Genomic DNA, 12,798 nt, shown 5'->3' on the forward strand with positions numbered 1-12,798 from the left:
CCCTGAAGGATTTAAAATGCCTGAAGCATATAGTTCAAAGCATCGTGAAATGCATTCAATCAGAGTACAAAGATCTTTGTACGGTTTAAATCAATCTGGGCGCATGTGATATAATTGCCTCACTGAATTGATGAATGAAGGTTATGTAAATGATGACATTTGTCCATGCATTTTTACAAAGAAAACAACATCATAGTTTGTTATACTTGTTGTTTACATTAATGGCATAAATATCATAGGAACTCGATAAGAGCTCCAAAGGAAAAAACTTTGTCTTAGTCTGCAAATTGAATATTTAACAGACGAGATCTTTATCCATCAATCTGTCTATATAGAAAAGTTCTTAAAACGCTTTTACATGGACAAAGTGCACCCATTAAGTACACCAAATGAGTGTTCGATCACTTGAAGTGAATAAGGATCCTTTCTGACCTCCAAAAGAGGATGAAGAACTCTTTGGTCCTGAAATACTCTATCTCAGTGCAATTGGTGCACTTATATATCTTGTTAATGCTAACAAAGGTGGTGCAGATCATATTGGTTATGCAGATGTAGATTATTTATCTGATCCACATAAAGCTCGATCTCAAACCGGATACATGTTTACATATGGAGGTACTGTCATATCATGGCACTCCACAAAGCAATCTATTGTTGCTACTTCTTCAAATCATGCTAAGATAATAGCTATTCATGAAGCAAGTAGGGAATATGTATGGTTGGGATCAATAATTTATTTTATTCGAGAAAAATATGGTTTGGAATATGAGAAAAGACCCAAAATTTTATACGAAGACAATGTTGCATGCATAACCCAATTGAAGGGAGGATTTATAAAAGGAGATATAACGAAGAACATTTCACCAAAATTATTCTACACACACGATCTTCAGAAAAATGGTGACATCGATATGCAACAAATCCGTTTAAGTGACAATCCAGCAGATTTGTTCACTTTGCCAACTACAACTTTTGAGAAGATGGTATACAAGATTGGAATGCGGAGACTCAAATATTTGGAATAAGGTTTTCATCAGGGGGAATGAAATACGCGTTGTACTCTTTTTCCCTTACTAAGATTTTTCCCACAGGATTTTCCTTATAAGGTTTTTAATGAGACAACTAGTTATGCGTATTACTAAATATGTGCACTCTTTTTCCTTCACTAGGATTTTTTCCCACAGAGTTTTTCCTAGTAAGGTTTTAACGAGGCACATTATCTTTTAATGAGCATCCAAGGGGGAGTGTTATGAAAATATTATATTGTGGAAGTTCATTCATTACTCCGCTATAAATAAGATTATCCATTTAGTACTCTGTTGAAGTTTATCTTCAAGCAGCTGATGCAGGCAAGTTGCAAGCAACTCAATAAAATAATTTGCAACAACTTTTTATTAAACAGGCAGGTTGCAAGCAGCTCATGCAGACAGCTTACAAGCAGCTAAAGAAAAACCTTGCAGCTGCTTCCTGAAAAACCTTACAACTGCTTCCTGAAAAACCTCGCAGCTGCTTCCTCTCTTCTATAAATAGAGGAGATTTCAGTTCATTATGAAGATAACTTTGAAAGTTGAATAAAATATCAATCTCCCTCTATACTTGTCTTCAGTTTATTTACTTTACAGTCTTTATTTTATAACAATATCCAATTTCTTGCAAAACGATAACTTGATGAGTTATTAGAGTCACGCAGATAAATGTATATTCCCTTGTCTTATTTGGAAAAAAGATGAAGAAAATTAAGAGTAGATCGAAAAACGAATATGACGCTTCCGTTCGGTAAACAAAACAATTGATAGCTTCCAAAATCACAATAAAGCATACCGAGGTGCAAGTTTCCAAAGTAAAAAGAACTTTTTCCTTCATCTTTTTTTATTTCAAAACAATTGCACACCTAAAGAAACAAATAAACAAAACCAAGGAGAACTCCAGTGTACTGATGCTTATCAGAAAAACTACTCAAACCTAGTACTATTAATAGACTTTATAAGCTGCTCTCGATGTCTTTTCTACATAAGAAAGCATATCAAGTAGGAAAACGAGTTCAAAGCTGTCTCAAGTCTCAACACACTGATGTGATCACAATCACAAAAATATCGATTACACAGGAGGAAACAGAAAGAAATGTTCAAGTACTCACAGACACTTCTCATACACACACTCCCAAGGCACTGGTTCTTTTGCATTTACAGATACTTGATCAACATATATATTGCCACAACAAGAACTACAATCCCAAGCACCGATAAAAGCAGGCACATGCAAGAGCAACCACCCTTTGTGCGTTTGTTCAAAATTGCAAGCTTTTTCTGCACTCGCTGTTGAATGATTTTGAAGAATCAGGAAAGAAGAATGAATTAAATGACAGTAAAGAATTCTCACCAAGAATAAAATAACTGAAGAAAAGGAGACGGGCAAGAACTGTCTTACTAACAGAGCAAGTGTCTGTATTAGAGCACGGTGTTTTTTTTAACTGGATGAATGAGCATAGGTGTTGGAATTAGCAGAAAACTAATATATCTCATCCAATGACCAAATACGATAAACTATGTGTGGTCTGGTAAAAAACGCATTCAGATTTCATGTAGATACTCCATAGAGAGCTCTATTGGTGCAGACGCTTTGTTTAGGTTATTTTTTCTTTTTCCTTCTTTTTTGGATAAAGGTGGTGTCTGGGCAAACTTACACGTGCATCGACTTAGGTAGATGTAAGAATTTCACCTAGTTTCGCACTTTCGCCTCTCTGGATCAAACATTTTTTACAAGGTTGTCACTCCAGTTCTTTCAACAAGTTAGGCCCACCCCTCTGTGGACAGATCACTTCGTTTAATAAAGACAGTTAGTTTGCCTTTTTATCAATGTCCCTTCTCCAAAAGATTTCACGAATGTTCCTCCTCCTCCTTAACCTTTTTTTGTGATTCAACGCATTCAGTATCCCCCCCCCCCTCCCCTCCCCCCCCCAAAAAAAAACCAACCCAAAAAGAAAGAAAAAAACATTAATGACACAAGGGAGACACGCAAACACATGGCTGTCAATTACCTGTGTTATTAGGACAGAAGTGCTTTCCCTTTCACCTATATCCTTAATGTGCTAGCAACTCACCTTTTTTGAAAACACACAACCAGTCTTTAGGTACCATCCCAATAACAAAGACGCACTCGGTGCGTAACAATTTAACTTCTAAGTATTATAACTTATCCCATACTGAACCTCAACACATGACAGTTTTAGACTTTCTTCTCAAATTAAACATGATATGATTAGTCAATCCAAATTGACTGGCCAGTGGCCTCTGAACAATTTTTGCGGAAGCTAGAAGATGTCGCGGACTCTAAGTGAATACACAGACTCCAATGCTCACGAGAACTAGAGTCAAAATCAGGTTCAAGCAAGTGGTCCTACAAGTAACAACTTCTCACCTGAAGTCTTGAGTCTGTAACATCAACATGTTCGTCCAGGTTATCCTGCATTGGGTAAGACAATGAAAGTGCAATGAAACAGTATCCACTTTAGTAGCAGAAAGGTTGTATTTCCGTAAGAAAATAAAGAGTAAATGTAGCTCAATATAAACCGGGAAAATAGAGCTCATACAATAAGTCTTGTTTGCAAGCCAAGTTCTTCATTAACTGCCAGTGCTATATGTTTGGTGCTCATCACTGTCTCCTCCAAACTCTCAAGGCCCTCATCTTGCTCTGATTTGAGAGTAAAGCCAACAAATAAGCAAAATAACAGAAAATAAAAGCCAAAAAATTAGAAACATTTCAAACTAAATACTCCCAAATAAACAAAACTCAATACTCCCTGCGTCTCAATTTAAATAAACACCATGTATAAGTAGTAAAGGATGAAGAAACTACTAAGTAATAATAGATAGACAGCAAAAACGTCCTATCAAAGTAATAATTTGATTAGCTACATAAATCAAAATTCTTGAAACCTGTGAAAATTGTTTAAAATAATTTTTCATATAATGTCATCAAAGTTTAAATTTGAGCAGCCAAGCAAAGGAACAAAGTGTCATACAAATTGAGGATGGAGGAGCAGATAAAAACTTGCCTTTCATAATTTGCCGTTGAAGACCGACAACACCATAATTATCAAGGCCTGTTGCTCTGCTCATAGCATCAACCGGCTTTATTTCTGGTCCAAGCAAGCTGTCCCTATTGGCGAAGCTTGACATGTTCAATGTGGAGGCCATCTGGGTTACTTTCGATTTTAAATTTGCAAGCATATCCTTGCGACGATTCATCTCTTTCTCAGTCCTACATACAGTAGAGAATGCTCATCAAATACATCCAGAACCAGAAGGCAACATAACAATAGTAACAGAAATACGTCAGTTTATTCAAATCTAGAGATGGATGGTGCAGCATGCGCACAAAATTTACAGGGACTTTTGAAAGACACAACTGTCCACACTGTTAAGTCAGATTGCAGAAGAGACTCTTCAGCATTCTGAATTGCCATAAGGACAATTCACATACAACTTATTGTATATACCAACCTAAACCTTTATTTCAGCAGTTCATTTCCATGGAACTCTCAATATTTCAAATTAAATGTGTTCAAAAACTTTATAAGATTTTCAAGGAAAAAAAGAAATAAGAATTTTAACTTTTTACAATATATCAGTTGGCGCTTAAGGGCCGTGAGGCCAAAATTGCAGTATCAAATCCAAGTTGAATTTACTTCGGATTGAGTAATACAGACAAAAACCCTAGGAAACTTTGGCCGAAAAATATGTGATTCATGGGCGTCAAAGGTCCCGGTAAATGGAATTGAAATTGAAATGTCATTTCTAAATAAAATAGGATCAGAAACACATTCAACTAAAGAAACATTCACAATCATGTTAGAAATACATAGCAAGACGGATGACATTCAATAATCAGTAGCAGTTCTAGAAACAGATACAAAATTTACCAAAAACGGCCATTTCTTTTAATTGAGCGGGTTTTTTCCCATCAGCACTCTATCTGTTATATAATAGATTTGCACCCACGCAATAGAAGACTCAATTTAACATGTAATTCTACTTTTATACATAACCATCACAGCCACGCAATGAAAGACTCAGACTAAGAACACTCACAAAGGCTGCTTTCCAGGAAGCTTTGACAGGAGAGACTGTAAGTTATCAAGTCTAGTTCCTAATATTGTGATCTTCCTCCTTATAGCGGATGAATGACGTTGCACTTCTGGGCCTGAAGCGGGCAATGAGCTCTTTTCAGATATCATGTTAGTGATATCATCCGCAATTTTCAGTGCTTCATTATACTCCCGGATCCATGAGTCTCCAGAAGAAGCCATTACCTGACGAGACATCAGAAAAAAATACATAAATTTGCACAGTGACTACAACTTAATCAATCAAAACACCTGTAACAAGAGCAATACAACTTTAAGCTTCTTTTCCGTCATTCAATGTGCTCGGAGCTTTTGTGGAAGATCCACCAAGATAAAAACATGGATCAAAAGAAACGACAGAAAACAAAGGGTAGGGAGACCATACTTTAAACGAAATTCAGAACGTAAGTTCACTCTCTCATGTGATGTGCAATACCATCTACATCCAACAACTTAGTCCAAAGTTGATGAAAAACTAGAGGATCATCAAGATTTAAGTTTGATGTGAGATCAAATGTTTCATGGTTTTCCAACTAAGCAGAACTGCACCTGTGGATTATCCACCAAAAAAAATATGGATCAAAAGAAACCACAGAAAACAAAGGGTAGGGAGACCATTTTCAACGAAATTCAGAACCTAACTTTCTCATGCGGACGTGCAACACCATCTACATCCAACAACTTAGTCCAAGGATGATGAAAGCTAGAGGAACATCAAGTTTAAGTTTGATATGAAATCAGATCTTTCTTGGTTTTCCAACTAAGAAGAAATGTACCTCCTCCCCCCACTGGCAGCAAAGGAAAAAGAATCAAAAGCACCACAAAGAATAAGAAAAAAAACAAAACTAAATAGTTGGAATGTGATATTGAAGCTTACAATGCATTTTTGTTTCCTTCCCAAACAACTAGAGGCAAGAACAATAAATCTTCAATTACGACTTCTTTTTTTATAAACAAATATTCAATAATGACGTAAAGACAGTTATAGCCTATAGGATAGTGGTATAGTGTGATACATACTAAACCATAGCTAATTTTAAGTCATAAGACTTTCGTACTTGAATCAATTAAAGAATTACTAAACTAGCAACCAACTTAATCTGAAGAAAGCAGTAAATTTCTTCCCTTTCTCCAAGGTAATCAAATATCATATGAACTATGAAACTCAACTGCAGAAACTTAGCTCAATTGCAACCAAATATAGACGCAATTCTACAAAGAAAAACATAGCTACAATTATATGAAACAGTTAAAACCCGTATTTTATCTTAAGTATGAAACTCAACTACAAAAAATTAGCTGAATAGCAGCCAAAAACAGCCAAAAATCTAAGTTTCGCGCCGTCCAGAACCCTAATTCTTCACTTGCGAAAAAGAGAAAAATCAATATGCTGGATAATTTTAGTTGAACACCAGAAACAATACCGAATTACGGGTGATTGGATGTACATTCGAGTTAATTACTTGAAGGGGGGAAAAAAAAAAAGCAAGCAATTCAGATGATCGTACATACGTCAATTGAAAAAGAGTTTTATTATTACCTCTTTTTGATCTGAATTCGTGGTGGCGATGGGTGTAATAAGTTAATAACTTTAAAGGAAAGGCGCCACACACTTTACCGGCAAAGTTTTGTCCAGCTCCGTCGTCGTCTTCTTTATTGTCACGTTGAGACAATGACAAGGAGTCACTAATACACTACGAATTTCCATTGAAACGACTTTTATCTTTTTCCGTGAAAATAACATTTACACTTTAATTAAATGAGAGTAAAAAATAAAAAAGATTAACTGATACTTCAACTTTTCCGTTAGAGCATGTCGTCGTTTTGACATTCACAATAGTCCGACAGACAATGAACGTCGTTCCTCATTTTTTTTTTTTCTCCTTGAATATTACTGAATTGAATTTATATTTCAAGAACACACGTATTTTCACTAATAATTTTTTATATTCTGCAATTTTTTGAAAGTGAAATTTATGCTCCAGTACAGTTTTAACCTTCATAATCTTATTTTCAACTTCAACTTAAATATTGACCAAACCTCTTATTATTCATACAAAATTTACTAAGATATCGATGAGTTTTTAATTTATAATAGGAGTAACATTTCAGGGAGAGGTGTTAAAATCTCAAAATCAATATTTATTGTTATAAACAACTTAATATCGTAAAAATAGCACCTGCTAGTCAGTTTTCGGACTGATAATTAAAAAATAGTCAGCGTTTACAAAGTCATTGAAAAATAGCTATTATTGTGCTGCAACACGAAAAGTTCCAGCATAATATACTGGAGATTGGTGTACGTGTGTATGAACTTCCAACATATTATGCTGGAACTCCAGCGCACGGAAAATTCCAGCATAATATACTGGAGATTGGAGCATAAGTGTATGAACTTTCAACATATTATGCTGGACCAGTATATTATGCTGGAAGTTCACATGTAAAAAATTGGAACTCCAGTATATTATGCTGGAATATTTTCCGGATTTTGAACAGTGTTTTCGTTCAGATTTATCTTTACATGAAAATGATTAAATTTCAATTACTTTTAAAAACGTGGCTATTTTTCAATTAACACTTGTAAATTTAACTATTTTTGAATTTCACTGCTAGTACTTGGGCTCGATTTGATGCTATTGAAATATTGTTTAGTTTTAAGCTTTAGAAAACTAAAAATAGTACCCGCACTTCATTCGTCGGCTATTTCTATCAAATAAGTCAATTACAGTTTAATCACTAATGGAAAAGAAATAGTAATAAAAGTAATGTGCATGTTGTAGGTTTATTGCAACCTTTAGGACTGTTCATGTCTCGTTTATTTTTATCGAGATTAAGACGTATGAATCTAAATATATATCTGAACTTTAAGATGTGCGTTAGGATTAAGATATTTAAATCTGGATACACATTCGAATATTAAAATATCGTATTAATATATGAATAATAAATAATTAAGACTGTTTGATTTCTCAACATCTGAATATATAAAACTTATCTTTATTTAGAAATTAATAAATATAATATTCAAATAAAACACTAATGAATCTAATAGTATATCAACAGAATTCTTATAAATTTACATGGCGAATATTGGTAGTGATCGATAATGGTGGTGATTGTGGGTGTCGATTGGGGTGCTAGTTGGTGATGGTGGCTGAAACTAGTGGCTATAGATAATATTTGATAGTTGTAATTTATGGTGGCGGAAGATAATTTTGGTATATGATAATGATAGCTAACGGTGGTGGTGATTGATAATGGTTGTTGATGATACATAATGGTAGATGATAGTGGTGATTATCGACGGTGATTGATGATTGTTGTGGTAATGGTAGTTGAGGGAGAAGATGTTGGCTTGGACGCGAGTAGTATGTTTACCATGACAATAGAGTGTATTAGGGAAGGTTGCTAGAGATGTGTTAGGGGTCACGAAAGGTTACTTCGGGGGCCACAAAGGAGACTCATGGTAGAATGGTGAGGTGCAAGGAAAAGTGAAAGCCAAGAAATTGGCATATGTCAAGCTAATTGAGAACGTTGACTAGGAGGAGGAGAGGGGAATAGGGAGTATTATAAGAATGCAAAGAAAGAGGCCAAGTTAGCGGTCACGGAGGCCAAGACTGCATCGTTTTAACGTTTGTATGAGGAACTTGGGGGCAGAGGTGGTATCAAGAAACTGTTTAGGCTAGCCAAGGTTAGATAGAGGAAGGATTGGGACCTAGTCCAAGTGAGGTGCATCAAAGACGAGGAATACAAGGTATTGGTGGAAGAGATGTGTATTAGGCACAAGTGGCAGACATACTTTCATAAACTCTTGACCGGGAATGGGGATAGGAACATTGTACCTGGGGAGTTGGAGAGCTCGAAAAATGGGTTTTGTATGTGTATTACGGTCGATGAGATGATGCAAAAGATGAGTAGGGATAGGGCGACCGGGCCAGATGAGATTCCGATGAAATTTCGGAAGGACGCTAGCCGAACAGATTTAGAGTGACTTACTAGACTATTTAATATCATTTTTAGTACAAAGAAAATGCTCGAAGAATTGAGGTAGATTTCGATGGTTTCATTGTACAAGAACAAGGGTGATGTATATAATTACAATAACTATAGGGATATCAAGATGTTGAGCCAAAATATGAAAGTATGGGAGAGGGTAGTGGAGAGCAGGGTGGGGAGGAATGTGTCTAATTTCGAGAATCAGTTCGAATTCATGCCGGGCGATTGACTACTAAAGCTATTCATCTTGTAAGGAGATTGATAGAATAGTATAAGGAGTGAAATAATGACTTGCATGTGATATTCATAGACCTAGGAAAAGCCTAGGACAAAGTCATAAGGGAGGTTATATGGAGATATTTAGAGGTTAGCAGAATTCTGGTAGCGTACATTAGGGTGATCAAGGATACATACGATTGGGCTAAGATTAGGGTGATGACTGTGGTAGGAGGCTCAAATTATTTTTTAGTGGTGATGAGGTTGCATCAGGGATCAACTTTTAGTTTTTTTTTTTTCTTTTCTATGGCGATGGATATGTTGACACAACACATCGCATGAGAGGTATTATGGTGTATGTTATTTATCAATGACATAGTGTTGATTGATGAGACACGTTATGGGATTAACACTAGGCTAGAAGTGTGGAGACATACCCTAGAGGATAAAGGTTTCAAGTTGAGTAGGACAAAAATAGAATACTTTGAGTGCAAGTTCAGTGTTGGGACACATAAAGCATAAGTGAACGTGAAGCTTGATATACAAGTTATCGCCAAGAGAGATAGTTTTAAATATATTGGGTCTGTAATACAAGATAATGGGAATATTGATGAGCATATTACTTATCATATTGGAGCGGGTGAATAAAATGGAGGCTCGCATATAGTGTTTTGTGTGATAAGAATATACTGCCAAGACTCAAGAGAAAGTTCTACTATGTGGTAGTTAGACCGACTATATTGTATGAAGCCCAGTGTTGGCCAGTCAAGAAGATGAAAGTAGCAGAATTGAGGATGTTGAGATGGATGTGTGGGCATACCAGAAAATATAAGATTAAGAATGAAGTTGTTAGGGACAAGGTGGGTGTGGCTCCCATGGAAGATAAGTTGCGAGAATTGAGACTGAGATGATTCGGGCATGTGAAGAAGAGAGATAATGATGCCCCAATTAGGAGGTGTGAAAGGTTGACTATGGCGGTCAGATGAGGGATAGATAGAGGCTTAAGAAGTATTGTGGAGAGGTGATTAGGCAGAACATGACACTATTTTAGCTTATCGATGACATGACCCTCGATATGAAGGTTTGGAGGTCGAGAATTAGAGTTGTGCGTTGATAGGTGGTTGAGAGTTTCTCCTAGTCTTACCAACAATATTAGTACTAGTCTTATATTTTCCTATTCCTATTACATCGTTATTACTCAGTGTGTCATTTTTTACCGACAGTATTGGCATTATTCGTATATTTTTTTTATTCCTAGATATTTGTTATTACATATTACATCATTTGCTCCTGTTGTCCTATTAATTTGTTGATGTTAATGTTTGTTTATTGCTCCCTTTTATGTTCTTGAGCTGAGGGTATACCGGAGGCAGCGTCTCTATCATCACAAGGTAGGGGTAAGGTCTGCGTACATTCTACCCTCTCATATTTCACTTGTGAAATTTTGCTAGGTTTGTTGTTGTTATTGTTGTTGGATAATACTAGTGACGGCTGACTATGGTGATTGGCAGTAGTGATTATGGCAACCAACCCACACCGAAATGGATAGTATAAAGTCCTCAAGCTTTTCATACTTTTGGAGAACTTCCAACTACCAAGGAGACGAAAAGCTATGTGAAGTAAAAGAAGAAAAGGTTGTCGATTGCTACTACGAACCTAATGGAACTTTTCAAAATGTGGGTTAAAAAACAACTTAAGAGAATAGTATTTTTGGATGGTCGGTGGTAGTAGTTGATTTTGGTTGACAACGATGACGGTGCTAATTGTTGGTTATGCTTGGTGATGGCGGCAATGGTTAGCGATAAAAACGAATATCTTAATGAAATTAAGACTTTATTATAAGTCTTAATTATTTAGGACCATTACGTGTTCATAAAATAAATTTTAAAAGATAAATTCACTTAATGATTCATATCTGAATAATTAAAATTAAACTTTTAAAATAAATGTAGTTAATGTCTGGGATATAAATTATTAAGATTTAGATCCTCATTAAATGCAAACAAATGAGAATTTAGTATACCTTTATCTTTAGTAGAATATTACTTTTATGTAATAAAAAAGTTAGGTAAAAATTTCATGTCACACCCTACTTGCACTTTGCTATTTAGCCTTAATCAGCTTTTTGTATATTTTTTAAATTAGTATCCAATTTAAGCAAACTTTATATTCTTCTCCTTTTCCTCCTTTTCCTCCTCCTCCTCCTCTTCCTTCTCCTTCTTCTCCTTCTCTTTCTCCTTCTTCTCCTTCTCCTTCTTCTTCTTCTTCATAGTGCGCAAATATAAATAAGAATTATTTAGGTAAAAAATTCATGTCACGCCCTATTTGTACTTTGCTATTTAGCCTTAATCAGCTTTTGTATATTTTTTAAACTAGTATCCAATTTAAGCAAACTTCATATGCTTCGTCCTCCTCCTCCTCCTCCTCCTCCTCATCATCATCATTCTCTTCTTCTTAGTACGCCAATATAAATGAGAATTATTCAACAATCATGTATTGCAAATATCTTTCTTTGAACATTCGTAATATATATTTGGAATAGATAGCAACGTAACACCGGATTGGAGAAGAGATTAATATCGTGCCAGTAAGTGTAAGCCACCCGGAGAAAAAAAAAGTCATAGTATATTGAAAATACCTCTTTCTTTTTTAAATTTCAAGTTATGTATTCTGTTTGTATCTACTGCATCACTTTAGACTAATTTGTCTAAAGTTTATCTGTAATTTTCAAATTTCAAACTAATTTGTCTGAAGTTTGTACTACCATGAACTTCAGAACGTTTTTCTGAAGCTTGTACTTTGACGGGCTAACTTTAGACTCTATTTTTTTTAAGTTTACACTGTGATAGGCCCATAATGAAATTTGTAACCTCGAACTAATTTATTTAAAATTCGTGCTACGACAGAAGAACTTAAGACCCGATTGTCTGAAGTTTGCACTTTAACAACTTATACGTCAAATTTTAAAGCTTCAGACACATACATTTAAAGTGTGTTACTTAGTAGGTAAAATTGTAAATTTTTATGTAATACATATATGGCTTCAATAATGGCCTCCAAATCAGTTAGATATGCACTTTCCCAACAGTTTATATTGACTTTTGGTCATTTGCATCAGTTGTTACCATTCAATAAATCTTGCCATTAGAGAGAATGAATTTAAAAAGATATGATTGATAAAATGATTCATTAATTATTTTTATCATATCTTATCAAAATCTACATTACTTACAAAATAAAATAACTAACATGAAAATATTAACTTAATACTATTTTAACATGCGTAACAAACATTATACAAACCAACCAACATATTAAGACTCAATTAGAAACTAGTTTAGAAAATATGGCTCCAGAGACAATTTCACTGTATATGATTAGAGTTCTACTTTGTGATAATTTTAAAGGAAACTCACTTTTTATTATATAAAATATTTTTTTATAGGAAACATTTTCTA

General features: G+C 35.0%; 1 protein-coding gene across 6 annotated transcripts; it reads right to left on the minus strand.

Annotated features, from left to right (window-relative positions):
• Positions 1-1,940: 1,940 nt before the first annotated feature.
• On the minus strand, positions 1,941-6,834 carry LOC107819861 (syntaxin-51). Of its 6 annotated transcripts, XM_075234836.1 has the most exons (8): positions 6,666-6,834; positions 5,768-5,913; positions 5,511-5,674; positions 5,091-5,311; positions 4,055-4,260; positions 3,590-3,690; positions 3,418-3,462; positions 1,941-2,315 (listed from the first exon to the last, which is right to left on the minus strand). In XM_075234836.1, exons 4-8 carry the CDS (start codon positions 5,306-5,308, stop codon positions 2,184-2,186), a joined length of 702 nt encoding a protein of 233 aa, XP_075090937.1. In that variant the 5' UTR covers positions 5,309-5,311; positions 5,511-5,674; positions 5,768-5,913; positions 6,666-6,834; the 3' UTR covers positions 1,941-2,183. The 6 variants fall into 6 exon arrangements, with proteins under 6 accessions (XP_075090937.1, XP_016501507.1, XP_016501506.1 ...); XM_016646021.2 differs by lacking the exon at positions 5,768-5,913 and having other exon boundaries at positions 6,666-6,826; XM_016646020.2 differs by lacking the exons at positions 5,511-5,674; positions 5,768-5,913 and having other exon boundaries at positions 6,666-6,825.
• Positions 6,835-12,798: the final 5,964 nt, after the last annotated feature.

The sequence above is a fragment of the Nicotiana tabacum genome, chromosome 2, assembly GCF_000715075.1.
Source record: "Nicotiana tabacum cultivar K326 chromosome 2, ASM71507v2, whole genome shotgun sequence".
Lineage (NCBI taxonomy): Eukaryota > Viridiplantae > Streptophyta > Magnoliopsida > Solanales > Solanaceae > Nicotiana > Nicotiana tabacum.

Coding starts and splice junctions, on each gene's coding strand:
- LOC107819861 (XM_016646019.1), bottom strand. CDS start 5,338: ATGTATTTTTTTCTGATGTCTCGTCAGGTAATGGCTTCTTCTGGAGAC. Junction 4,261..5,090: donor CTTCCTGGAAAGCAGCCTTT/GTGAGTGTTCTT, acceptor TACTGTATGTAG/GACTGAGAAAGAGATGAATC. Junction 3,691..4,054: donor TCAACGGCAAATTATGAAAG/GCAAGTTTTTAT, acceptor CTCTCAAATCAG/AGCAAGATGAGGGCCTTGAG.